At 52.2% G+C, this 23,606-nt stretch overlaps 3 protein-coding genes across 3 annotated transcripts in view; 1 reads left to right on the top strand and 2 right to left on the bottom strand.

The window, feature by feature from the left end:
• Positions 1 to 23,606, bottom strand: part of LOC135985767 (ankycorbin-like) — a 32,336-nt gene that overhangs the window by 8,536 nt on the left and 194 nt on the right. Inside the window, exons 2-6 of the mRNA XM_065629398.1 lie at positions 23,433 to 23,561; positions 23,079 to 23,196; positions 22,660 to 22,833; positions 22,465 to 22,571; positions 21,842 to 21,976 (exon numbers count right to left, since the gene is read on the bottom strand). Coding sequence (XP_065485470.1) covers positions 21,842 to 21,976; positions 22,465 to 22,571; positions 22,660 to 22,833; positions 23,079 to 23,196; positions 23,433 to 23,561 — 663 coding nt within the window. The remainder of the gene's footprint in view (positions 1 to 21,841; positions 21,977 to 22,464; positions 22,572 to 22,659; positions 22,834 to 23,078; positions 23,197 to 23,432; positions 23,562 to 23,606) is intronic.
• Positions 693 to 1,607, bottom strand: LOC135984540 (cell cycle regulator of non-homologous end joining-like). The gene is made up of 3 exons (XM_065626925.1): positions 1,503 to 1,607; positions 1,334 to 1,403; positions 693 to 1,103 (listed from the first exon to the last, which is right to left on the bottom strand). Exons 1-3 carry the CDS (start codon positions 1,583 to 1,585, stop codon positions 864 to 866), a joined length of 393 nt encoding a protein of 130 aa, XP_065482997.1. The 5' UTR covers positions 1,586 to 1,607; the 3' UTR covers positions 693 to 863.
• On the top strand, positions 5,729 to 14,060 carry LOC135998186 (ankycorbin-like). Its single transcript, XM_065651325.1, has 17 exons — positions 5,729 to 5,814; positions 5,968 to 6,096; positions 6,333 to 6,450; positions 6,696 to 6,869; positions 6,958 to 7,064; positions 7,553 to 7,687; positions 8,920 to 9,068; positions 9,224 to 9,300; positions 10,514 to 10,616; positions 10,731 to 10,792; positions 11,209 to 11,311; positions 11,430 to 11,509; positions 11,639 to 11,701; positions 12,530 to 12,682; positions 12,837 to 13,006; positions 13,208 to 13,301; positions 14,001 to 14,060. The coding sequence occupies exons 1-17, from the start codon at positions 5,729 to 5,731 to the stop codon at positions 14,058 to 14,060; spliced, it is 1,863 nt and encodes a 620-aa protein (XP_065507397.1).

The following is a 23,606-nucleotide window of genomic DNA, read 5'->3' as shown; positions in this document are numbered from 1 at the left end:
GCCGCTGCAGGCTGGGTTGCAGTGCCCCAGCTGGGCCATCACAGCCAGAACACTGGATGGAGGCTCTGCCACGGCAATGCACAGCACTGCTCCATGCCACATCTGTAACCTCGCACAAACCTCGCCGGCTTTCCCCCCCATCCCCTTCAGGCACATGAGGGTCCGTTTTCTCTCCTGCTGCAGTCTTTGGGGGGATGTGGCTGGTGATGCTGGTTGGCTGATTCTTCATTTCAATAAAGGCTCTCGCGCCTGCTTCAGTCTCATCTTTGTTTGTTCACCCCCTCTTCAGACTGGGAAGAGGATGCTAAGCCATCCTCATCCCTTCATAGACCCCCATGCACAATGCCATGGGGTTAGCCCCCTCAAGATGGTCCCTGCCAGTCTGCTCCCACCCATGTCTTCCTGAGCTATGGGAGGCCTGCCCAAGCCTGGAGGCACATTCAGTGTCAGGTCCAATGTGGACAGCCTGCCAGGCCTCACTGCAGCTGTCACAGGGGGACCACAAGGACAAGGGAGCCCAAAGGCTGGCCAGCAAAGACATTCCAGGCCCAGCAACTCCGTGCTCCCCTCCAGTCCCAATACTGACTCACCAAAGAGATACTCACAGAAACTCAAATGTCCTCTTTAATCTGTCCATGCTCCAAGATACCAAACAGAAAGGAACATAATCTAATCTGGAGCACAGCACACACTGATAGAAGTGAGTGCCCCCTTCCTTCTTCCCCATGGCCTTCATAGGCCTCCTACCAGCTTCACAGGCCATCAACACAGCAGATACCCAGCCCACTCCAGGCTGTCCTCCTGCAATGCTGTCAGAGGGGCCACCTCCCCTTTGCTCCTGGGAAACCACAGAGGAGGCAGCATTAGCTGAAAAAGATCTCCCTGACATATTTCAGAACATCATCTTCAGAGTCCTCCCAGTCTGTCCTCTCTGCATCAGCATCAGCACCAGTGTCAGGAGGGCATGGGAGAGCCGGACCGCGGTCACTGCCTGCCCCAATGCTGGCTGTGCTTCCAGGTGCCTTGTTTGGTGCTTGCTGAAGCTCCTGCCCGCCTTGGCTCCAGGACTGGGTTTCCTCCTCACCTTCCTCGCACTGCAGATTCTGCCCAAAGAGAAAACAACCAGACGCAGCTGTGCGACTTCAACCCGGGAGCACTCTAAGGAGGGAGGGGGGCAGTGCGGAGGGGCAGCCCATCGCCAGTCCCCAGGTTCCCAGCGGAGGCAGGTCTTGTCCCGCAGTGCCCGGCCGGGGGATGAAGGCAGCTGTACCGGCCCTGGCAGCCCCCGTGAAGGGCCAGGGCCGCGTCCCCACCCCCGGGGGTCCGGGCTCACCTCGGCCAGGACCGCCAAGGCCACGTCCACCAGCTCCGCCTCGTTCATACAATACACCACCTCCGCCGCCCTGCGCACCGCACGGGGAGAGACGCTCAGCGGGGGGAGCGCCGAGCTTCGCCCGCCGCCGCCGCCGCCGCCGCCGCTCCCCCCGCCCCAGCGGCTCTACCTGGGCCGTGCCACCGCCTGCCGCCGCCTCCGCACCGCCTTGGCGGGGGGCGCCGCCGCCCGCTCGTCCCCCGCCGCCCCCATCCAGGCCGGGAGCAGCCGCCGCCGCCCGCCCGCCCGCCGCCATCTCTGCCGAAAGTCTCAATCATTTATACAACATCCTATCAGTATATACACGCCCTCAGGGGAGTCCTGTAAGCCTGATTAATTACAATATTTGCATACAACTTATATAGCATGACTCTTACTACGTCTGCTCAGTGAGTAGGGGATCTTCTGCAGGTGGGAAGCCTCCGAGAAAAAGGTATGGCTTTCTATTAAAATAATATTATCATGAGTAAAATTTTCTTTTGGTTATGCACGTCCACAAAATTTGGCGATAATCACTAGGTAATAAATCAACTGCCCTGCACGCAACCACTTTTAGCACTGGGGAATGTTAATGGATCTCCGGGCTCTAAAACCAAAACAGCCTTGAGAAGATACCAAATGTCTCTTCAAACAGTAAATCAGACCTATTCTTCACATAACTGAGAATGAGATTTCTGCCCAGGAACAGTCCTGCAAACGTCCCATAAAGGCCAAGGACATAAGCAGTAGTAAGTTCCGTGGTGATGTGTAAGCAGATAAAATCTGGCTGCTTAGCAGTCCGCTCAACCCCTCTGCAACACCTGAGCACAGCACTTGCCCTGATGTTGGAGGTGTGCAGGGAGAGAGCACAAGGGAGGGTCTTTTCTCCACGCTGGAGACTCTGGCACATCACTGTCCCAGCCACCCTCCATGTTTCGCAGCAAAGACAATGACGAGAGCACAGCAATCAAGTGCAAGGGAATATTTTCTTTGCTTGCTATCCTGTCCACCCCACAGCTGCTGCCAGCTCTCTCCCACAGACGTGGGACTGCTGCCTCCACCTCAGCACTTGGGACAAAAGCGGATCGCTCCTTCACAGAGGAGAGAGGCCCGAGCTGCCATTAGCACGAGGCGAGGCAGCTACACAACCCAGATGAACCCTGCAGTGCTTGGAAAGTAGCACCTGTACCGTGAACATGCCTGTAGTGAGCACTTCAGTCTCCAGCAGTAGTGCAGTAAGCCCTGCATGTGTGTGTGTGCGCGTCTGTGCCTTGCTCTTTATCAGCTGGCTGTGAAGATGTGTAGGATGGCTCATGAATGGCCGTTGCTCTTCCAGTACACAGGACACGCAAGTGTGGAGGTATTGATACCAAAAAGTCGGCAAAAAAGACTCTTTAACACTGTTTTGAAAGTGTTAAAAAGCAGGCACTTCTATTACAGTACGCCGGACGCTCGGAGGATCGCTCCTCTAATCGAGCATGAGCGTGACTTGCACTTTTTGGTATTTATTCCATATACCTCTTGCATATTCATTTGTCTCTACTGCTTAGTTAATACATTAAACATAAATTATTTACATAACCCCACCCTTTCCCGGAAGTCCATCTGCGGTATTCGAGAGTCTTTGTCGGGGGTCTCTAGTGCTCCCCGGTGGTCTTCGCAGCTGGTGCTCCCCCCGCTGTCAGCTTCTTGACCTAATTTCTTCAGCAAGCATATTGTCATTTTGTGCTGCTACTCAGCAAAAGTCCTGTACCCCGCTCTTCATTTAGTGGAATATTCCGCTTTCCCAGCTTGCAAGGTTTCTGTTACATGATGCCTAGCCTTGGTACATCAGGCCTAGTCTTGTTACATTATGCCTAGGGGTTTCTAAAAGATTTTTGTTCCTGTTATCAGTATCTTTACCAAAGGCATTTCCTTCCCTTCTATATGTAGCCTTCCTAAGCAGCTGCAGCAATATGCGGGCTGTGAAAGGACAGGAGAATATCCTGGGGGAGGCGCACAAGGCCCAGCAGTACTTGACAGCTCTTGCTCTGGGACAACTGCTGTCCTTTCCGGATCCTTCACCAAATGAGCGTTTGGAGTCCTGGAAGGTGAGGACGAGTGTTGTGGCAGCATTGAAGAAAGGCTGTAGGAAATCACTGCAGATATAGGAGAGGGGCCAGTATAAAAGATGAAGCAGTAACATGGCTTGTGAGAGTTGACATGAGAGTCAAAGCAGTCCACTCCGTTTTATCAAACCTAAGCTGACTACTGGGGATTCTTGCTGTGGTTCGATGGCTGCAGGAATTGAAAGAATGGCATATCCGCACCAAGGGCTAAGCCGAGTCCCTGAAGAATGCCATGAAGAATAAGGAGAGAGACTTAACAGGTGCTTTCACCCGTGGCTGACACAAAGCAAATGACTGTGCGTTTCTGTCTCTACAGCGGCTGTCAACAAGCCCCTCTGTGTCCACTCCTACTGCATTTTACTGCACAGGGGGACACATCCTTCAACATTTTGTTCCTAAGGAGTAGGCAAATAGGGCTCCTGAACAGCACATATGCTGTAAACAGCACATTTTCAAAGACAGATCTTGGCCTCCCTTTCAATAACCCACCCACTCTTGCATGCAAAATGGAGCAGACTGCAAATCTACCTGGCCTTCAGTTTCTAAGGTCAGGCTTGCTTGGGGTTTTGGCTTCAGGCAGCACTGAACACCGTCAGAGCCAGCTGTTTCAGCACGACGCAATCTGGTGACGCAAGGCAGGGAAGGAGGGGGAAGCCAGGTGGCAACGGACCTCGAGATGCCCACAGAAGTCACTTGGCTGCTTGCAGCCTGCCGAGGCACAGCTACCCTAACGCACCGGCAAAAAGGAGCCAACCAGCAGGCCCAGCTGTGGTCCCCAGGCTGCTCTGCCAGCACTTCAGCCCATGGAGCAGGCCTGCAGCTCCCCAGCTCTTTCCTTGCTGTCCTGCTGGCCCTCTTCTCCCTGCTTGGTTTCTGGGCAGGGGTCACGTGCTTCACGTGCCCAGCACCGTGCACAGAGCAGCTGAGGCACATTCTCTTCTGGATCACAGGAGCTGAGCAGCATTGCAGAAGAGCTCACTGGAGGAAATCTGGCCACGCAAACACACGCCTCAAACCAGCACGATGTACATTCACAGGAGCCCCGAGGGGGTGTCACTGTGAGTGACAGTGAGAGCTGGGCGAGAGAACTCCCGAGGTCCCTGCCCACCCGAGAGAAGCGCTGGCCGCCTCCAGCTCCACTTTTGGGGACCCGCATTGCCGGACTCTGCGGCCACACGCTGAGGGATAACAAGGAGCTGCTGAGGGGAGGGTGCTACAGCCACTGCCGCAGCCTCCAGCCACCCACCCCACCGTGGGCCACCCTTATGGTGGAGCGGGTGGATGCTCCGCTCTGCCCTGCTCTGCCAGCCTGCTCCCTGTAGTGACACTTCCGTGCAGCTCAGCACGCCTTTGTCCACGGTTGACTTCTCAATTTCGCGATAGGTTTGGCTCTCCAGTTGGAACTTAATTACTGCTGGACTTCTCATGTATTATTAGTCGAATATGAACTTTTGAGTAAGCCTCATGCTGAGGTCTTTTGGGCTGTCTAGCAACAGTGGCACAGGGCGAAGCTTTGCTGCGCGCTCAGCGCTTCCTCGGCAGCCCCGTCTGTGGCCACCCCCGCCGTATTCTCCCCCAGAACCGCGCCCGACGCAGACGGACGCATCCTTCAACAGTCTGAACGCGGCAGCGAACTGGGCTCCAGAACCGCAGCTGTGCAAATGGCACAGGTTCTGGGCTGCTCTCGCCCTCTCCGTGCCCTCTAGCCTTGTTTGCCAGGGGCTCGGTTCTAGGCTGCTCTCGCCCTCTCCGCGCCCTCTTGCCTTGTTCGCCAGGGGCTCGGTTCTGGGCTCCTCTCGCCCTCTCCGCGCCCTCTTCCCTCGCTCTCCCGGGGCTCGGCAGAGTCCGCCGGGTGCCTCCTGCGACTGCTCAACCCGGAGCGGGCCGTGCCCTCGTCGCCGCGAAGCATGCAGTGCTTCATCGAACTGCTCAGGAGGGTGCCGGAGCAGCCACCGTCCGACAGCGCTTCCGCGCCCAGCACCGCCGGGGCCTTGGAGCTCCGGCAGAAGGGCCGGGGCGGGCTGCACAGCGCGGCCGCCAGCGGCGACCTGGTCCGGCTGCAAGGAATCTGGTGGCGGAAGAGATTCCGTATCAACTCGCGGGATGCCAACAAGCAGTAAGAAGCGGGCAGTGCCCATAGCGAAGATCCGCGTGCCCTGGCTGCAAGAGCCGGCGAAGCCCAGCACGATCACGAGCACCCTAGGGACAGGCCGGCTCCACAGCGCTGCCCTTACCGGAGGCCCGCCCGAGCTGGGACAGGAGCCAGCGGATGCGCCACTCTGCCCTGCTCTGCCAGCCTGCTCCCCGTAGCGACCCTTCTGTGGAGCTCCGCAGGCCTTCGTGCAAGCAGAGACGGCTCCTTTCCTCTTCCTTTCCAGGACACGGAGTCACAGAGCCACAGGGCACAGCTTCCCATTGCTGCTAGAAATCCCATCTCCCCTGTCTCTGGGATACATCCGGCGCAGGACTCGCTGGGGGCAAAGCCAGGGGCTTACGCAGACTCCACAGTCTCCGCAGACCTACGTGGCCTCCAGAGGCTCCAGGCTGCCAAGACGCCGTATCCTTTGCTCTGCTGGGTGGCCGGGCAGGTCTGGCTGGAGGCAGGGACCAGTGCCTGGGCACAGGAGTCCGGTTGTGCACCTTCATTGCCACAGCTGAGAAGATGCCTCCTGGCTCGACAGAGGTGCTGAGGATGGTGCCTAGCCAGCCCCAGGCTTTGGGTGTGCAACCGCTGCCACCGGCTCTGGCACGGGAAAGCTTGCTTTTGGCTGCTTTTTTGGCAGTTGAGCCTTGTGGCCCTAGGTGGTAGGCAGCACAGCCTGAAACAATGTCTTCGGCTGTCTTGTCTGTGTTAACTGGATGTATTTAATTTCTAGGACGCCTCTGCATCTTGCTTGTGCGAACGGCCATGCAGATGTCGTTCGATTTCTGGCAGGAAAGAAGTGCAAGCTAAACCCTCGTGGCATGTTTAAGAAAACGCCGCTGATGCTGGTACGTGGAATAAGTTATGCTGTTGTACGTGGGGCTTGTCAATGATGCACTGAGAGATTCCTGCCTCGCGTGATTCTTTACGTAGGCCTGTGTAGAAACAAGTATGTTGCAGTCAGGGGGGAAGGGGCATATGTTGCCTTATCTTTGAAGACGCTCGTACTTTCCCGTGTTGGGAAGATGCAGGAGTTCTGACAGAGAGAAATGTACATGTGGGAAGTGACTCCTCCCTTGTGGCTTGTTTCCAGGCAGTACAGCACCAGCACAAAGACTGTGTGACCGCTCTGCTGGAGCATGGTGCCAACCCCGACCACAAAGGTGCTGGTGGCAACACTGCCCTTCACATGGCTGCCATCATGCCCAGCGAATCGATGGTGGAGCTCTTACTCGAGCACAATGCCCATATTGATGCTAAGAATGACGTAAGCTTGGGCTTTGGGTAAGGCTTCTCTTCCCCAAACTCGCTTGACTTTCCTGTGTTCTTCTAAGGGAGACGATTTCTCCTTTCAGTTGGGATACACTCCGCTTGCCGTTGCGGTCATCGAGCGCCGTGAAGAGATGGTCGAGTTCCTCCTTCAAAACGGAGCTAACGTGAACGCTCGAGATATTCATCAAAGGTGAAAGTTTTGTCAAAAGCGTGCATGGGACTCCTGAGCATTGTTCAGATTGGATTGATGTGAGCTATAGGAATGAGCTTTGAAAAAGAACCAGGAGCTGCCCAGAAGGAGCTCCTTCTGTGACACTTGTGAAAGCAGACCCGCACTCGGCTGCTCTCTTACCTCAAGGGACGATCTCTGCACTGAGGACTGCAGGAAAGCGTTGGCTGTGGTGCCAACAAACGCACGCGTGCGCGTGCACACACATGCACACAGAAACAGACACACATACACAGACCTCCCGAGTCTGCTCTGGGGAGACGCTTGGCCTGGAGACCTCCTGAGGTCCCACCACCCTCAATTGTCCAACGCATCCATGTGTTTTGCTGTAATTTCGCTCTGCCTGTAGGAGGGGAAATGAATTGTTTGAGGAGCAAAGAAGGACTCAAGTAATGGCAAGGCAATGTCTGCAGAAGCTGATGTATTTCCTATCGTTTCTTGGACACTAGGACCACTCTTAAGATTGCTGCTTACGCTGGGAATACGAATATAGTACGGGTGCTTCTTCAGCATGGTGCTGTTCTGTCTCATCGAGGCGAGGACGGCTTCACAGACATGGGTTATCTCGATCGGTTTACTTCTGAGTAAGTGTTTTACACCCTTGTTAGAGCAGCTGCATTGTCAGCATGTCCGTGCTGATGCACAGCCCTTTTTGCTTGAATGGGGTGTTGAGACCTTTGTTGAAGCTGGGCTCAGTGACATCTTCTGATGCATGTCATTCCATGTCAAGAGCGGATTTGGAACCTGGGCAAAACTTCCCTCCACAGCTCTCTCTGAGAATTCACCTGTGTGCTGCCAAGCTCCACTCGACTGACTAGCAACTACCTGCCTTTTGTTTCAGAGGGGGTCCAACCGATATCCCCTGATGAGTTAAAATCTTCAGCGGTTTTCCTCCTCTCGGGTGTAGTTTGGCTCCCCTGGCTGTTCCTTCTCTAAGGTGGCTACGTGCCCTTAACAGCTAGGCTGAAGGAAATAGCCCTCTCTCCTAGTGATGGTAAACTGTGCAGTAAAATCCCCTTTAGGAACAAAGCATGTTTGAGGATTGCTCTAGCAAAACAAGAGGTTGGCTCCTTCCCCACAGGCTTCTGGCACAGTATCAGTCTTGTGCTAATGCACCGTTTTGCATAGCAGCCTTGGCCTGGAGCATGTTTTTACGATTTTCTTGCTTCTTGGGGGTTTCTTGTTTTGTTTTTAGTTCTGCTTACGAAGCCACCCTGAGAGTGGTCTCTCTCCAGAGCCCAAACTGCCCCTCTGCCAGGGTTGTTAGAAGATGACACCTGTGCAATGTAGTTAACCCCTGCAGTGCTTGGAATGCAACCGCAATCTTTGTTGGCCTCTTGACATCCCACTTAGGAGCTCTGCACACTCTTGGGGCCTCAGACTAAGGACGGGAATTTCTGAAACCCTTCAAAGTCCAGAAGGAGTTTCAGGAGATGTTACCCCAGCTTGACGTGAAGAGTGGCTGCAGCGTTAGTATTGCTTCCCGCTGAGGTAGAAGCCTTGTAGTTAGATGTCAGTCTCACTGGCCCCCAAAATGGAGAGAGGGGTTTATAACATGAGACTGTAGCCAGCAGGGGTGAATTACCCCATCGACATGAACAGGCACCTCTACTGCGAACATACCTGTAGTGAGTACTTCAGTCTGCAATAGGACCGCAGTCAGTTCTGTGTATGTATGTTTGTGTGTGTTGCCATTTACACCTGGCTCTGAATATGTGTACGATGGCTCCTGAATGGCTGTTGCACTTCCAGTAGAGAGCGTATGCAAGTGTGGGGGTACGTTCACTAATTTCGTTTCCTTCCTTTTCGTATACAGTTTTACTAAGACACTGGAGAAATATGCCAGAAGTAAAAGGACAGGAGAATGCTCTGTAGGAGGCACAGGAGGTCCAGCAGTACCTGAGATCTCTTCCTCTGGGACGACTGCTGCCCCTCCCGTGGGAGCACCTGCGAGGATTGCAGCAGGTAGGATCCCCCACCGTGGAGGAGGTGATGAGGACAAATCGCTGTGGCCTGAAGGAGAATGAGAACCCTTTGTTCAATGCAGGGCCCGCGGGATGGCAGAAGGCACAGTAAAATAAGCACTCACAACTGCATTGTGCCTCTTATTTCCTTTGAAGGTGTCTTGCCAGACGCTGGAGCAGAGCAAGAGGAAGATTTTGATTCCCTGTCTGATTTTGAGGTACCTTCTCTGAAGGTGGGGCCCGACTGGGCATGCTTACCTTTTGGCTCTCTACTTTCTGCTGCTGCTTCTGACTCAGGCTTGGAATCCCAGCATCACTCAGGTTGAAAGAGACCCTTAAGTTCATCGAGTCCAACTGCACACCTGGCACTGCCAAATCCACAATTCAACCATGTCTTTAAGCACCACATGTACATGTCCCCTAAATACCACCAGGAATGGTGACACAACCACATCCCTGGGCAGACTGTTCCAGTGCTTGATAACCCTTGCAGTGAAGAAAGTTTTCTAATATCCCATCTAAACCTTTTCTGGAACAACATAAGGCTCTTTCTTCTTGTACTATTACTGCATATTTGGCAAAAGAGACCAACACAGATGCCTAACACGCTGGCTGTGTTTGGCCTTTTCGGTCTTTCCATCACCTGATACCACATTATGCATGTTGACTGAAGCAGGAGCTTTCTGCATAGAGACGGGTCCAGAAGGAGTCTGTGCCACTTCTAACGCGTCTTTTAATTTTCACAGACGGATTCTGAAGGTCCAACAGAACTGTCAGATGCCGTCCTGCTCCCACCTGCAAGCTGACAAGGAGCGTGTGCGCAGCCTGTCGCAGAGGAGCGCCACAATGGTAATTTCCTGACAGACTAAATGGTTCCCTTTGTAAGCTTCTCTGGAGTGAAGCGGATGGGGAAAAGCGGAGTGAAATAAGCACTCACAGCAGTGTGGCGCTTCTTACCTCTTTGTAGGGGTGTTGCCAGCAGCAGGAGCAGCACAAGACGACGACGATGACTCCTCTTTTGATTCTGAGGTAGAATCCTAGCATCACTTAGGTTGGAATAGAGCCTTAAGATCATCGAATCCAAGCGTATGATTGAAGGGTGACTCAACCACTTCCCTGGGCAGCCTGCTGCAGTGCTTGATAACTCTTTCAGTGAAGAAATTTTTCCCAATATCCCATCTAAACCTTTCCTGGAACAACATAAGGCTCTTTCTTCTTGTCCCATTACTGCATATTTGGCAAAAGAGACTGACACCAACCTTGCCACAACCTCCATTCCGGCAGTTGTAGGGAGCGATAAGGTGTCCCCTCGGCCTCCTTCTCTTCTGACTGACAGCCATGCTTCCTCAGCCGCTCCTCAGAGGACTTGTTCTCCAGACCCTCCACCAGCTTCGTTGCCCTTCTTTGGAAGTGCCAGTTCTAACTCGTGTCTTTATATTTACACAGACGGATTCTGAAGGTCCAACAGAACTGTTGGATGCCGTCCTGCTCCCACCTGCAAGCCAACAAGGAGTGTGTGCGCAGCCTGGTGCAGAGGAGCGCCACAATGGTAATTTCCTGACAGACTAAATGGTTCCCTTTGTAAGCTTCTCTGGAGTGAAGCGGATGGGGAAAAGCGGAGTGAAATAAGCACAGCAGCGTGGCGCCTCTTACCTCTTTGTAGGTGTGTTACCAGCAGCAGGAGCAGCACAAGACGACGACGATGACTCCTCTTTTGATTCTGAGGTAGAATCCTAGCATCACTTAGGTTGGAATAGAGCCTTAAGATCATCGAGTTCAAGTGTATGGTTGAAGGCTGACTCAACCACTTCCCTGGGCAGCCTGTTCTAGTGCTTAATAACTCTTTCAGTGAAGAAGCTTTTCCTAATATCCCATCTAAACTTTTCCTGGAACAACAAAAGCCTTTCTTCTTGCCCCATTTCTGTATACTTGACAAAAGAGACTGACACCAACCTTGCCACAACCTCCATTCCGGCAGTTGTAGGGAGCGATAAGGTGTCCCCTCGGCCTCCTTCTCTTCTGACTGACAGCCATGCTTCCCTCAGCTGCTCCTCAGAGGACTTGTTCTCTAGACCCTCCATCAGCTTCGTTGCCCTTCTTTGGAAGTGCCAGTTCTAACTCGTGTCTTTATATTTACACAGACGGATTCTGAAGGTCTAACAGAACTGTTAGATGCCGTCCTGCTCCCACCTGCAAGCCAACAAGGAGCATGTGCGCAGCCTGTCAAAGGGGAGCGCCGCAATGGTAATTTCCTGACGGACTAAATGGTTCCCTTTGTAAGCTTCTCTGGAGTGAAGATGGTGAGGAAAAGCGGAGTGAAACAAGCACTCACAGCAGTGTGGCGCTTCTTACCTCTTTGTAGGGGTGTTGCAAGCAGGAGGAGCAGCACAAGAAGAAGAAGATTTTGACTTCTCTTTGGATGAGCTGCTTTGTCTTCCTGAGGTAACGGAATTGTTACGCTTCTTAAGCCCAGCTGCTGAAATGCAGTGTCATGCTGCTGTGTTGCTGCAGATTCCTTTCCTCACTGTCTGTCGGTCTGTGTTCTTGCTCGCTCAGGTTTCTGCACCGGAGAGAGAAGAGCTTCCGCTCAAGAAGGAGGCTTCAACACAAACCGATTGTCAAGGCGACAGTCAGGTGACTCTTAGGGCCTGATGCAGATATCTGTAAATCAAGCCTGTCAGTTTAAGGAGACCTGTTCTTGCTACTGAGTTCCTTTTGGAGTGCTGCAGAGAGGCTGCTTTCGAATCAGGACCTGAAGTCTATTTCAGATCTCATTTTGTTCCTGTTGTGAAGCAGAAGTGCTGCATAAAGAGGGAAAACAGTCGGTTAGAAAAAAGCTAGTGGCACAGACTCTCAGCCTCTGTTCCGAGGAGGAGGAAAATACGGAAGCCTTTTCTGTGTATTAGGGAAGAGAAAGCATCATGATGAGCTGCCGACAGCTGAGAAAGGTGCCAGCAGATGCCTGCTGGTGGTGGCCAAAATCTCTCATCTTTGAATTCACTGAGTCAGAGAAGCATAGAATGGTTTGGGTTGGACAGGTCCTCTAAAGATCATTTAGTCCAACCCCCTGCTGTGGGCAGGGACATCTTCCACAAGATCAGGTGGCTCAACACCCTGTGCAGCCTGACTTTGAACAATTCCAGAGATGGGGCATCCACAACTTCTCTGGGCAGCCTGCTCCAGTGTCCCACCACCCTTGTTCCAACCCTCTGCTCATTTCTGTGGGCCTCCTCTGGACCCACTCTAACAGGCCCATGTCTTCCTTGTGCTGGGGACCCAAGAGCTGGAGGCAGTAGTCCAGGTGGGGCTCACAAGAGCAGAGCAGAAGGGGAGAATCAGCTCCCTCCACCTGCTGGCCATGCTGAAGATCCATCTGATGATATGATCCCATGACTAAAAGCATGTGTCCTGTTGTCATCTTCTTCCTGACTTCTCCATGCGCATGGAACACCAGTTCTTTAGGAATGGGTCAGGTGGCTGCAGCAGGAGTTTGCCAGCGCTCTCAGAAAGTACTCCGCAGCAGAAGCTTCACTTGAAGCCGAGAAGCGCTACAGCAGGGACCTGCAGGAACAGAAACTGCAGCTGCAGAAGGAACTGGACAGTTCTAAAGCTCAGGCAGGGAGAGGAGAAAGCCTGTCTCTTGTCTCTTGGCAGGGGCCCAGGCCTTTCCTGTTGCAAACCAGAGTGAGGAACAGACCCTTAGTTGGGGGTCCACTCCTTTTTATCAAACCTAAGCTGACTACTGGGGATTCTTGCTTTGGTTTGACAGCTGCAGGAATTGCAAGAACGGCTTATCCGGACCGAGTGTTATGCTGAGTCCCTGGAGAATGCCATAAAGGATAAGGAGAGGGAGCTAACAGCTTCCAAGAACCTGCAGAGCCTTCTGGTCACATCTTCTGGAACTGCAGCTATCCCAGAGCTGGAAGAACACATGCAACAGTAAGGAAGTCACACAGCGGGGCAAGGCTTTGCTTTCTGCAATTGTGGGAAAACAACCGGACTGTTCTTCCTGCATGCCAGCAAGATAATACTACATGGTTTTCAAAGATGCTTTTGTTTTAGATGAGGTTCTATCACACTCTTCCTTTGGGATTTGTGCTCTTGTGGACTTCTGTGATAAGACCTGTACTTCTTTTTCAGGCTCCAAGTTGGAATGACCAGGCTGGAAGCCACAGCCCGGCAACAAGTCAAGGCCATTGAAGCCCTTCAGAAAGACCTGCATGCCTCTGCCTCAGTAAGCTAGTCACAACCTTCCCTTTTCACGAGCTACCAGAGCCTAGTTCCATCTTCAGGTGGGGAAATTTGAAGAAGAGGTTTTCCCAGAGAGCCTGGGAGAGACCGTTTCCTCTGTTCTACTGACTACAGGCTGCCCTTAAAGTCCTGCCGCCCCATCCCTCAGCTTTCTGGCTTTCAATTGGACTCTCTTGATGCTCCTGCTGCTGTTGTAGCATTAGATGATGGTGACATTGAGGAACATAGATGTAGTTATCCTGATAGCTAAAACCCATGAGCCAGGAGTCCCAGCAGGGCTGCTGAGCTCAATGGCCTCTCCAAGCAGGATGCAGTCCCAGGGGCCCCGAGCGAGATTTTATATCTGATATTTTATAGATGATATTTTATATCATACCCCGAGATTATAATACATTTTAATACCCTGTCAGCAGGTGACAAATGCAGTCTCGATGGCCTCCCACCTTGCGGATTTCCACAGAAGTGAGTGACTTTAGAGATCTCTCTTTGACTTGCTTTTGGTTTGCCGCCTACAAGTTGGTGACATTTTCCCAACAGCTGGAGATGCAGTTGAAACAACACATGCAGCAGGCAAGATAAACCCAGGACCTGTGAGAAGTTTCTCCACTTTGCCTGGGAGTCAGGGAGAACCAGTCCAGAACCCGGGCTTAGCCTCAGAAGTCATTCGGGCCTCCCTCGGTAGGTCACAGCCAAGCAGAGCAGTCTAAAAGAGAGAGGGGAGAAAGAGCTGGACAAGAAATAAGGCAAAAAACACAAAAAGTTGATCCCTATCTCCATGGAACGCAATTTTCCACTTGTGGCTGTAGCCCACAGGCTGTAGCTTTGCTGTTGACACATTGGAGTGTTTGGTTTTCGGTATCTGGATCTGCACATTAGCGCTGTACTTCCAGAAGCTGCTTCCCAGTACCGCCTTTGGCCCAGCCTGCTGTCAAACTAACACAAAGCCTTTTCTTCTCCTGCCCTTCCCCAGTCACTCCTGAACCTCTGCCATTAGCAGTAAGAAGATGCTGGAGCAGAGGAAGTGTCGCTGCCAGAAAACAGAGAGCACACAAGGGGCAGGAATGAAGCCTGCAAATCTTTACATTCCGCCTTGTGCAGCCGTTGCCCTGCATCTAGTTCCAGGTGCTCCATTGCACCTTGCTATTTAATAAACTGTGTCGTCTACTCCGTGTCTTCGTTTTGCTGCCCAACTGGAGTGCTTGAGACCTCGCAGATTTGGATGAGGACCGTCCTATCTTTGAAGGCTCACTCAGGCTTTCAACCCATGCAGGCACTTAGCACGTCTCTCTCTGCCCTTGCTCTGAAGGAATATCAGTCGTGCAGACGTCTCCAAGAGGGAGCACAAATCTGTGTCCTTTTCCTCTGGGGAGCCCTGAGCCATGATTGCGCTCAGATCGGGGACTAGCGCTGAGCTACTGCTAATAATCAGTTACCAGGCTCTTCCTTCCTTTCTAGAGCAATCCTCCTAGTGGTCTGGGCAGAAGGTGGTGGGCGAGCTTCTGGTATCCATGGAAGCTTTGCAGCTCCCACAGGGATCTGATGGATTTGTAGCCCACCGAGGGGAAAGGTGCGAAGAAGTGGGCACAAGCTGGAATGGGGGAATGCCACCTCAGCCTAAGGAATAATCATTTTCTCTTGTGGGGGCAGTGAGAGAGCGGTGTCAGGGAGCAGCACGGGCACGCTGCTCCCTCGGGGACGGGGAGCCAAAGGGGGTCCCGTCGCCAGCCAGGCAGGGCCCAGCCTTGGCCTATGTGCGCAGGGGGAGCAGGGCATCCCGGGGCAGGCAGACGCGGCAGCCAAGAGCCCAGAGGGACAAACAAGTGCCCGGTGAGGTGGCGGCCTGGCAGAGCTGAGACAGGGAAACCCTGACAGAGCCGAGACAGGGACGGCCTGACGGAGCTGAGACAGGGCCTGGCGGCCTCTGCCTGCGCCTCAGTGGGGCTCCTGGGCCCATGGGCTGGAGGCCCCAGACACCTGGCCTGGGGCTTGAGGCCCCAGGTCAGCCTGCTGGTGGCCTCTTTGTGCCACAGAGATTGTGGAGTCTCCACACTTGGCGATGCTCCAAACTGGACGTGGCCCTGTATCACCTGCCCTGGCTGACCCTGCTTTGAGCAGGGCAGGGACTGACGAGTTGGACGAAACGAGGCTCCTTCCACCCTCGATGATGCTGGGCTTTCAAGGCACAAATGTCTCCTGTGGTCTGGAAACTTCATGCTGCAGGCCCGCTTTCCTTCAGCTATGCCTCCTGCCTGACTAAACCAGCCTTTTGCCCGATTCTGACGTCAGCTTTGCTCTAACTGTAGTCTTCCTCGGGCTATGTGCAACAGACAAAACAACCGCAGACTGTAGCCAGCATCTCCAGGCACAAAGGTGGCAACAGCCTCCTCAGACACCAAGTCACGTTGCGAGGTCTGATGCCACCAGTGAAGAACGGCCATAGAGTTAGCCAAGGGAATCTTGATTTCTAACCCCTGCTTTGAGACCTGCAAGTGCAGAAGAACCATCGTGCTCCAGGTCTGGCTGGGCAGCAGTGGAAGCAGCCAGCTCTGGAGGTTCACCTGGCCCAGTCCTCATCACTTCAAGTGCAAGGAGATAGCCAGCTAGCAATTACAACTTGGAGAAGCCACCCTTCACAAAGTCGCCGAAGCACACTTGGCAAAAGCAGACTTGCCCCTCCAGGCAACCGCCCTTCACATTGGTGAATGTTAAGGGATCTCTGGGCTCTAAAACCAAAACAGCTTTGAGAAGACACCAAACCTACCTTCAAACTGTAAATTGGACCCATTCTGCACATACCTCAGAAAGAGACCTCCACCCAGGAACAGTCCTGTAAACTCCCCATAAAGGCCAAGGACATAAGCAGCAGTAAGTTCCGTGGTGCTGTGTAAGATGAAATCTGGCTGCTTAGCAGTCCACTCAACCCCCTCTGCAACACCTGAGCACAGCACTTGCCCTGATGTTGGGGGTGTGCAGGGAGAGAGACAGCTCCAGTGACAGAGAGCATGAGAGAGGACCAGAACGGTTCTGGCCCTCCCTCCTCCTGTCCACCACCTGCTCACTGCTAGGCAGTATGTAGCTTCTGAACTCCAACACCGGCATTGCAACAAGCCTGACTCAGCATCTCTTCTCTAGTTGGCAGCAGGTAGCATCAGGGAATGCAACACATCTGGCCGAATGCAATTCTTTTTGTTCCTGCATGTCTTGCACTGGTTCCCCGCAGCGTGTGAGTGTCAGTGCTGGAAGCACCCAGTGAAAGGGTGCACATGGGTCTTTTCTCCACACAGGAGACTCTCTGGGTACAGCACTGCCCCAGCCACCCTCCATGTTTTGCAGCAACAGCTAAGAAGAACACAGGAATCAAGTGCAAGGGAGTATTTTCTTTTTGTGGAAATAAAACAAAAAGCAGCACAACAACAAGTGTTATACTGAAAAAATACTCTAGTTTCACAACAGCCTTTCCGGTTTGAGCCATCTCATCACCATGCACTGTGCATGCCTCCTCCAGCCTCACTTTCTGCTGTAGAATCCCTAATACATCATCTCAGTAGCATTCTAGCCACGTGATCATCAAGACTCCCTAATGGAGGGAGTCCAGCTGCCACAATGGGTCAGTGGAGATTTATTTTTCAGTGCTCCCACTGATCTGGTCCCATAACGGCATTCTATTGCACAGTTTGGCAAATATATTTAACTTTTGTCAAGAGGCAAATATACATTGTGAAGAAGGACTACGGTTTGCCTTCTCTCCCATGCAGTTTGTTCCTGTGGAGTTAACACCGTTCATCAAGTCTCTTGCTCTTTCCCTTCACCACTGTCCAGGTTAAGACTTTTGAGCCAGTAAGGTTGTTAATTTAATCTTCCCGTCCATTGAGGCAGTGAGGCAGGTCCCACAGTCCATAGCTGTGCTCCAATCCACTGTGACAACAGGAGCTCGGTGTCCTCCTAGGGAAAGGCAGCTCTCCAGAACCTTGTCCTCACCATTTAACTAAAAGGAAAGCATAAGATTTTAAGGAGATACGTTTCTGTGGTGGGGACAGTGCATCCACAGGCGAAGCCAAAGCCTGCTACAGACTTCATTTCCCTATCAGCATACACAATTAAGCAGAAAAATCAGAGAGATGTTGAGATGCATGTAGCTCACGAGAAGAAACAAAGTTCTAGTCTCACGATAGAAGCGCATGCTCTCAAGCAAGCTCAGCTTCTGACACCAGCCGAGCTGCAGTAATTAAATGAGACAGGCTGAGAGCACACACTGATGAGGAGCATTTAAGCCTAAACTATAGCTCATGTTAGTGCGGGTGCTCTGAACGTCCCAGATGCACAGTAAAAATTCCATCTCCTCTGCCTTGCAATGACTTATACTGATGGGCATCGACTCAAGAGGAGGCAGGCAAAAGGCATGTGGTCAGTAACCACTTGCTACTGTGGCACAGAACTTTGGGTACTTGGAACCATTCAGCCTTATCCTTCATTTCCTTTCAGTACACAGTAAGAGGAGAGAATCTGTCTGGGACTAACATAACATCAGCAAGTACACAAGGCAGATTAAAGATAGGCATCAGTCAACTATCACACATTTTGCATTGAACTGGCATGCATCAAGGTATTAAGTAAAAAAACACAAAACCACCAACTTTGTCCTAGGGACTCGGGCACTACGGAAAACTGCTGCAGCTAAGCTTTAAGAACAAAGAACACACATACTCTAGCTACAAACACAGGGCCAAATACTTATAGAAGGTTCAAACACTTGCTTAATACCACACACGGCTAAAATGCACACTGTATGAAACTAAGCATCAGTTTTCACAGGGCAGGGAATGGTAGGTGCTGTTTGAGAACTTCCACTGGCTGATGTTGCAGCCTTGTAACAAGAGCTTGTATGGATGCGTAAGAGTACTTCCCATCACTTCTCAGATTTACCTTAAAAATGACTCCTCCAGTAGAAGAACACGTCAACATATAGTTGCCCTCAGAGTCAAAAGCAAAAAGCCTTCCTCGTGGGAACTGGACTTGCTTGTAGCCACTGTATCCAGACAGAACAAAAGGACCTGTAGCTTCACTGGGAAGATTGTATTCAGACACCTTCAAGCCACTTTTGTGAATATTCCACTGAATAAACTAGAAGAAGAAAAAGAGATGACAAAAGTGAATAGTTAAATTGACTGGAATGAAAGTAGAGGGGACATTCCTTGTTTTTAAGCAAAGTGGCTATTCCTTACAAATTGAATATGGCATTTTGACATCCAGCATGCTGGAATCCATAAAGACCGGGAGGCCCCTCAGGCCCCTAGGGTGAAATCGGCGTACTCGGCTCGCTCCCTGAAGTGCCTGTTCACCAATGCGCGCAGCATGGGGAATAAGCAGGAGGAGTTAGAAACCTGCGTTCGGTCAGGAGTTTATGATCTGGTGGCATTAACAGAGACATGGTGGGACAGCTCGCATGACTGGAATGTGGTCATGGATGGCTGTGTCCTTTTCAGGAAAGACAGGCCAGCCAAGCGTGGTGCTGGAGTTGCTCTTTATGTGAGAGAGCAACTACAATGTATAGAGTACTGTCCAGGTGCGGTTGAGGAGCAAGTTGAGAGTCTGTGGGTGAGAATTAAGGGGCAGGCTGGCAGGGGTGACACTGCTGTGGGTGTCTATTACAGGCCTCCAGATCAGAGTGAGGATGTTGATGAGGCCTTCTACGGGCAGCTGAGCGTGGCCTCACAGTCACAGGCTCTGGTTGTTATGGGGGATTTTAACTACCCTGATGTTTGCTGGAAGGACTACTCAGCCAGCCAGCCTCAGTCTAGGAGGTTCCTCCAGTGCATTGATGACAGCTTTCTGATGCAAATAGTGGAGGAGCCGACTAGGAGAGGTGCGCTGCTGGATCTCGTCCTCGCTAACAAGGAGGTTCTGGTTGAAGCAGTAAAGGTGGGGGGCTGCCTTGGTTGCAGTGACCATGAGATGGTGGAGTTCAGGATCTCCTGTGGTGGGAGCAGAATACCGAGCAGAATTGCAACCCTGGACTTCAGCAGGGCCGACTTTCCACCTCCATCCCTGGGAAAGTGATGGAACACCTTATCCTTGGTGCCATCTTAAGACATATCAAGGATAAGAGGGTCATCAGGGACAGTCAACATGGCTTCACCAAGGGGAAGTCGTGTTTGACCAACCTCATAGCCTTTTATGAAGACGTAACAAGGTGGATTGACGATGGCAGAGCAGTGGATGTGGTCTACCTTGACTTCAGCAAAGCATTTGACACCGTCTCCCACAGCATCCTCACGGCAAAACTGAGGAAGTGTGGACTGGGTGATCGGGTAGTGAGGTGGACTGCAAACTGGCTGAAGGAGAGAAGCCAGAGAGTCGTGGTCAATGGGGCAGAGTCTGGTTGGAGGCCTGTATCTAGTGGAGTGCCTCAAGGGTCAGTTCTGGGACCAATACTATTCAATATATTCATCAATGACTTGGATGAGGGAATTGAGTGTACTATCAGCAAGTTTGCTGATGACACCAAGCTGGGAGGGGCGGCTGACACGCCAGAGGGCTGTGCTGCCATCCAGCGAGATCTGGACAGGCTAGAGAGTTGGGCGGGGAAAAATTTAATGAAATATAACAAGGGAAAATGTAGAGTCTTGCATCTGGGCAGGAACAACCCCAGGTTCCAGTACAGGTTGGGGAATGACCTATTAGAGAGCAGTGTAAGGGAAAGGGACCTGGGGGTCCTGGTGGACAGCAGGATGACCATGAGCCAGCACTGTGCCCTTGTGGCCAAGAAGGCCAATGGCATCCTGGGGTGGATTAGAAGGGGGGTGGTTAGTAGGTCGAGAGAGGTTCTCCTTCCCCTCTACTCTGCCCTGGTGAGACCTCATCTGGAATATTGTGTCCAGTTCTGGGCCCCTCAGTTCAAGAAGGATAGGGAACTGCTGGAGAGAGTCCAGCACAGGGCCACAAAGATGATTAAGGGAGTGGAGCATCTCCCTTATGAGGAAAGGCTGAGGGAGCTGGGTCTCTTTAGCTTGGAGAAGAGGAGACTGAGGGGTGACCTCATCAATGTTTATAAATATATAAAGGGTGGGTGTCACGAGGATGGAGCCAGGCTCTTCTCGGTGTCAACCAACAGTAAGACAAGGGGTAATGGGTTCAAGCTGGAACACAAGAGGTTCCACTTAAATGTGAGAAGAAGCTTCTTCTCGGTGAGGGTGACGGAACACTGGAACAGGCTGCCCAGGGGGGTTGTGGATTCTCCTTCTCTGGAGACATTCAAAACCCGCCTGGACGCCTTCCTGTGTAACCTCACCTAGGTGTTCCTGCCCTGGCAGGGGGATTGGACTACATGATCTTTCGAGGTCCCTTCCAATCCCTAACATTCTGTGATTCTGTGATTCAGGAGCCATCGTACACATATTCAGAGCCAGGTGTAAATGGCAACACACACAAACATACATACACAGAACTGACTGTGGTCCTATTGCAGACTGAAGTACTCACTACAGGTATGTTCGCAGTAGAGGTGCCTGTTCATGTCGATGGGGTAATTCACCCCTGCTGGCTACAGTCTCATGTTATAAACCCCTCTCTCCATTTTGGGGGCCAGTGAGACTGACATCTAACTACAAGGCTTCTACCTCAGCGGGAAGCAATACTAACGCTGCAGCCACTCTTCACGTCAAGCTGGGGTAACATCTCCTGAAACTCCTTCTGGACTTTGAAGGGTTTCAGAAATTCCCATCCTTAGTCTGAGGCCCCAAGAGTGTGCAGAGCTCCTAAGTGGGATGTCAAGAGGCCAACAAAGATTGCGGTTGCATTCCAAGCACTGCAGGGGTTAACTACATTGCACAGGTGTCATCTTCTAACAACCCTGGCAGAGGGGCAGTTTGGGCTCTGGAGAGAGACCACTTTCAGGGTGGCTTCGTAAGCAGAACTAAAAACAAAACAAGAAACCCCCAAGAAGCAAGAAAATCGTAAAAACATGCTCCAGGCCAAGGCTGCTATGCAAAACGGTGCATTAGCACAAGACTGATACTGTGCCAGAAGCCTGCAGGGAAGGAGCCAACCTCTTGTTTTGCTAGAGCAATCCTCAAACATGCTTTGTTCCTAAAGGGGATTTTACTGCACAGTTTACCATCACTAGGAGAGAGGGCTATTTCCTTCAGCCTAGCTGTTAAGGGCACGTAGCCACCTTAGAGAAGGAACAGCCAGGGGAGCCAAACTACACCCGAGAGGAGGAAAACCGCTGAAGATTTTAACTCATCAGGGGATATCGGTTGGACCCCCTCTGAAACAAAAGGCAGGTAGTTGCTAGTCAGTCGAGTGGAGCTTGGCAGCACACAGGTGAATTCTCAGAGAGAGCTGTGGAGGGAAGTTTTGCCCAGCTTCCAAATCCGCTCTTGACATGGAATGACATGCATCAGAAGATGTCACTGAGCCCAGCTTCAACAAAGGTCTCAACACCCCATTCAAGCAAAAAGGGCTGTGCATCAGCACGGACATGCTGACAATGCAGCTGCTCTAACAAGGGTGTAAAACACTTACTCAGAAGTAAACCGACCGAGATAACCCATGTCTGTGAAGCCGTCCTCACCTCGATGAGACAGAACAGCACCATGCTGAAGAAGCACCCGTACTATATTCGTATTCCCAGCGTAAGCAGCAATCTTAAGAGTGGTCCTAGTGTCCAAGAAACGATAGGAAATACATCAGCTTCTGCAGACATTGCCTTGCCATTACTTGAGTCCTTCTTTGCTCCTCAAACAATTCATTTCCCCTCCTACAGGCAGAGTGAAATTACAGCAAAACACATGGATGCGTTGGACAATTGAGGGTGGTGGGACCTCAGGAGGTCTCCAGGCCAAGCGTCTCCCCAGAGCAGACTCGGGAGGTCTGTGTATGTGTGTCTGTTTCTGTGTGCATGTGTGTGCACGCGCACGCGTGCGTTTGTTGGCACCACAGCCAACGCTTTCCTGCAGTCCTCAGTGCAGAGATCGTCCCTTGAGGTAAGAGAGCAGCCGAGTGCGGGTCTGCTTTCACAAGTGTCACAGAAGGAGCTCCTTCTGGGCAGCTCCTGGTTCTTTTTCAAAGCTCATTCCTATAGCTCCCATCAATCCAATCTGAACAATGCTCAGGAGTCCCATGCACGCTTTTGACAAAACTTTCACCTTTGATGAATATCTCGAGCGTTCACGTCAGCTCCGTTTTGAAGGAGGAACTCGACCATCTCTTCACGGCGCTCGATGACCGCAACGGCAAGCGGAGTGTATCCCAACTGAAAGGAGAAATCGTCTCCCTTAGAAGAACACAGGAAAGTCAAGCGAGTTTGGGGAAGAGAAGCCTTACCCAAAGCCCAAGCTTACGTCATTCTTAGCATCAATATGGGCATTGTGCTCGAGTAAGAGCTCCACCATCGATTCGCTGGGCACGACGGCAGCCATGTGAAGGGCAGCGTTGCCACCAGCACCTTTGTGGTCGGGGTTGGCACCGTGCTCCAGCAGAGCGGTCACACAGTCTTTGTGCTGGTGCTGTACTGCCTGGAAACAAGCCACAAGGGAGGAGTCGCTTCCCACATGTACATTTCTCTCTGTCAGAACTCCTGCATCTTCCCAACATGGGAAAGTACGAGCGTCTTCAAAGATAAGGCAACATATGCCCCTTCCCCCCTGACTGCAACATACTTGTTTCTACACAGGCCTACGTAAAGAATCACGCGAGGCAGGAATCTCTCAGTGCATCATTGACAAGCCCCACGTACAACAGCGTAACTTATTCCACGTACCAGCATCAGTGGCGATTTCTTAAACATGCCACGAGGGTTTAGCTTGCACTTCTTTCCTGCCAGAAATCGAACGACATCTGCATGGCCGTTCGCACAAGCAAGATGCAGAGGCGTCCTAGAAATTAAATACATCCAGTTAACACAGACAAGACAGCCGAAGACATCGTTTCAGGCTGTGCTGCCTACCACCTAGGGCCACAAGGCTCAACTGCCAAAAAAGCAGCCAAAAGCAAGCTTTCCCGTGCCAGAGCCGGTGGCAGCGGTTGCACACCCAAAGCCTGGGGCTGGCTAGGCACCATCCTCAGCACCTCTGTCGAGCCAGGAGGCATCTTCTCAGCTGTGGCAATGAAGGTGCACAACCGGACTCCTGTGCCCAGGCACTGGTCCCTGCCTCCAGCCAGACCTGCCCGGCCACCCAGCAGAGCAAAGGATACGGCGTCTTGGCAGCCTGGAGCCTCTGGAGGCCACGTAGGTCTGCGGAGACTGTGGAGTCTGCGTAAGCCCCTGGCTTTGCCCCCAGCGAGTCCT

Source organism: Caloenas nicobarica, chromosome 1 (assembly GCF_036013445.1).
Source record: "Caloenas nicobarica isolate bCalNic1 chromosome 1, bCalNic1.hap1, whole genome shotgun sequence".
NCBI lineage: Eukaryota > Metazoa > Chordata > Aves > Columbiformes > Columbidae > Caloenas > Caloenas nicobarica.
The sequence above is the reverse complement of the archived record's forward strand: the minus strand, read 5'-3'. Positions and strand labels throughout refer to the sequence as shown.

Bases quoted from the DNA above. Each gene is read 5' to 3' on its own strand.
- LOC135984540 (XM_065626925.1), bottom strand. From the start codon at position 1,585: ATGGGGGCGGCGGGGGACGAGCGGGCGGCGGCGCCCCCCGCCAAGGCG. The intron at 1,404-1,502 runs GTAGAGCCGCTG...TGCGGTGCGCAG, and splicing joins CAGGCGGTGGCACGGCCCAG to GGCGGCGGAGGTGGTGTATT. The intron at 1,104-1,333 runs GTGAGCCCGGAC...CTCTTTGGGCAG, and splicing joins CCTTGGCGGTCCTGGCCGAG to AATCTGCAGTGCGAGGAAGG.
- LOC135998186 (XM_065651325.1), top strand. From the start codon at position 5,729: ATGCGCCACTCTGCCCTGCTCTGCCAGCCTGCTCCCCGTAGCGACCCT. The intron at 9,069-9,223 runs GTAGGATCCCCC...TTTCCTTTGAAG, and splicing joins ACCTGCGAGGATTGCAGCAG to GTGTCTTGCCAGACGCTGGA. The intron at 11,702-12,529 runs GTGACTCTTAGG...CCAGTTCTTTAG, and splicing joins ATTGTCAAGGCGACAGTCAG to GAATGGGTCAGGTGGCTGCA.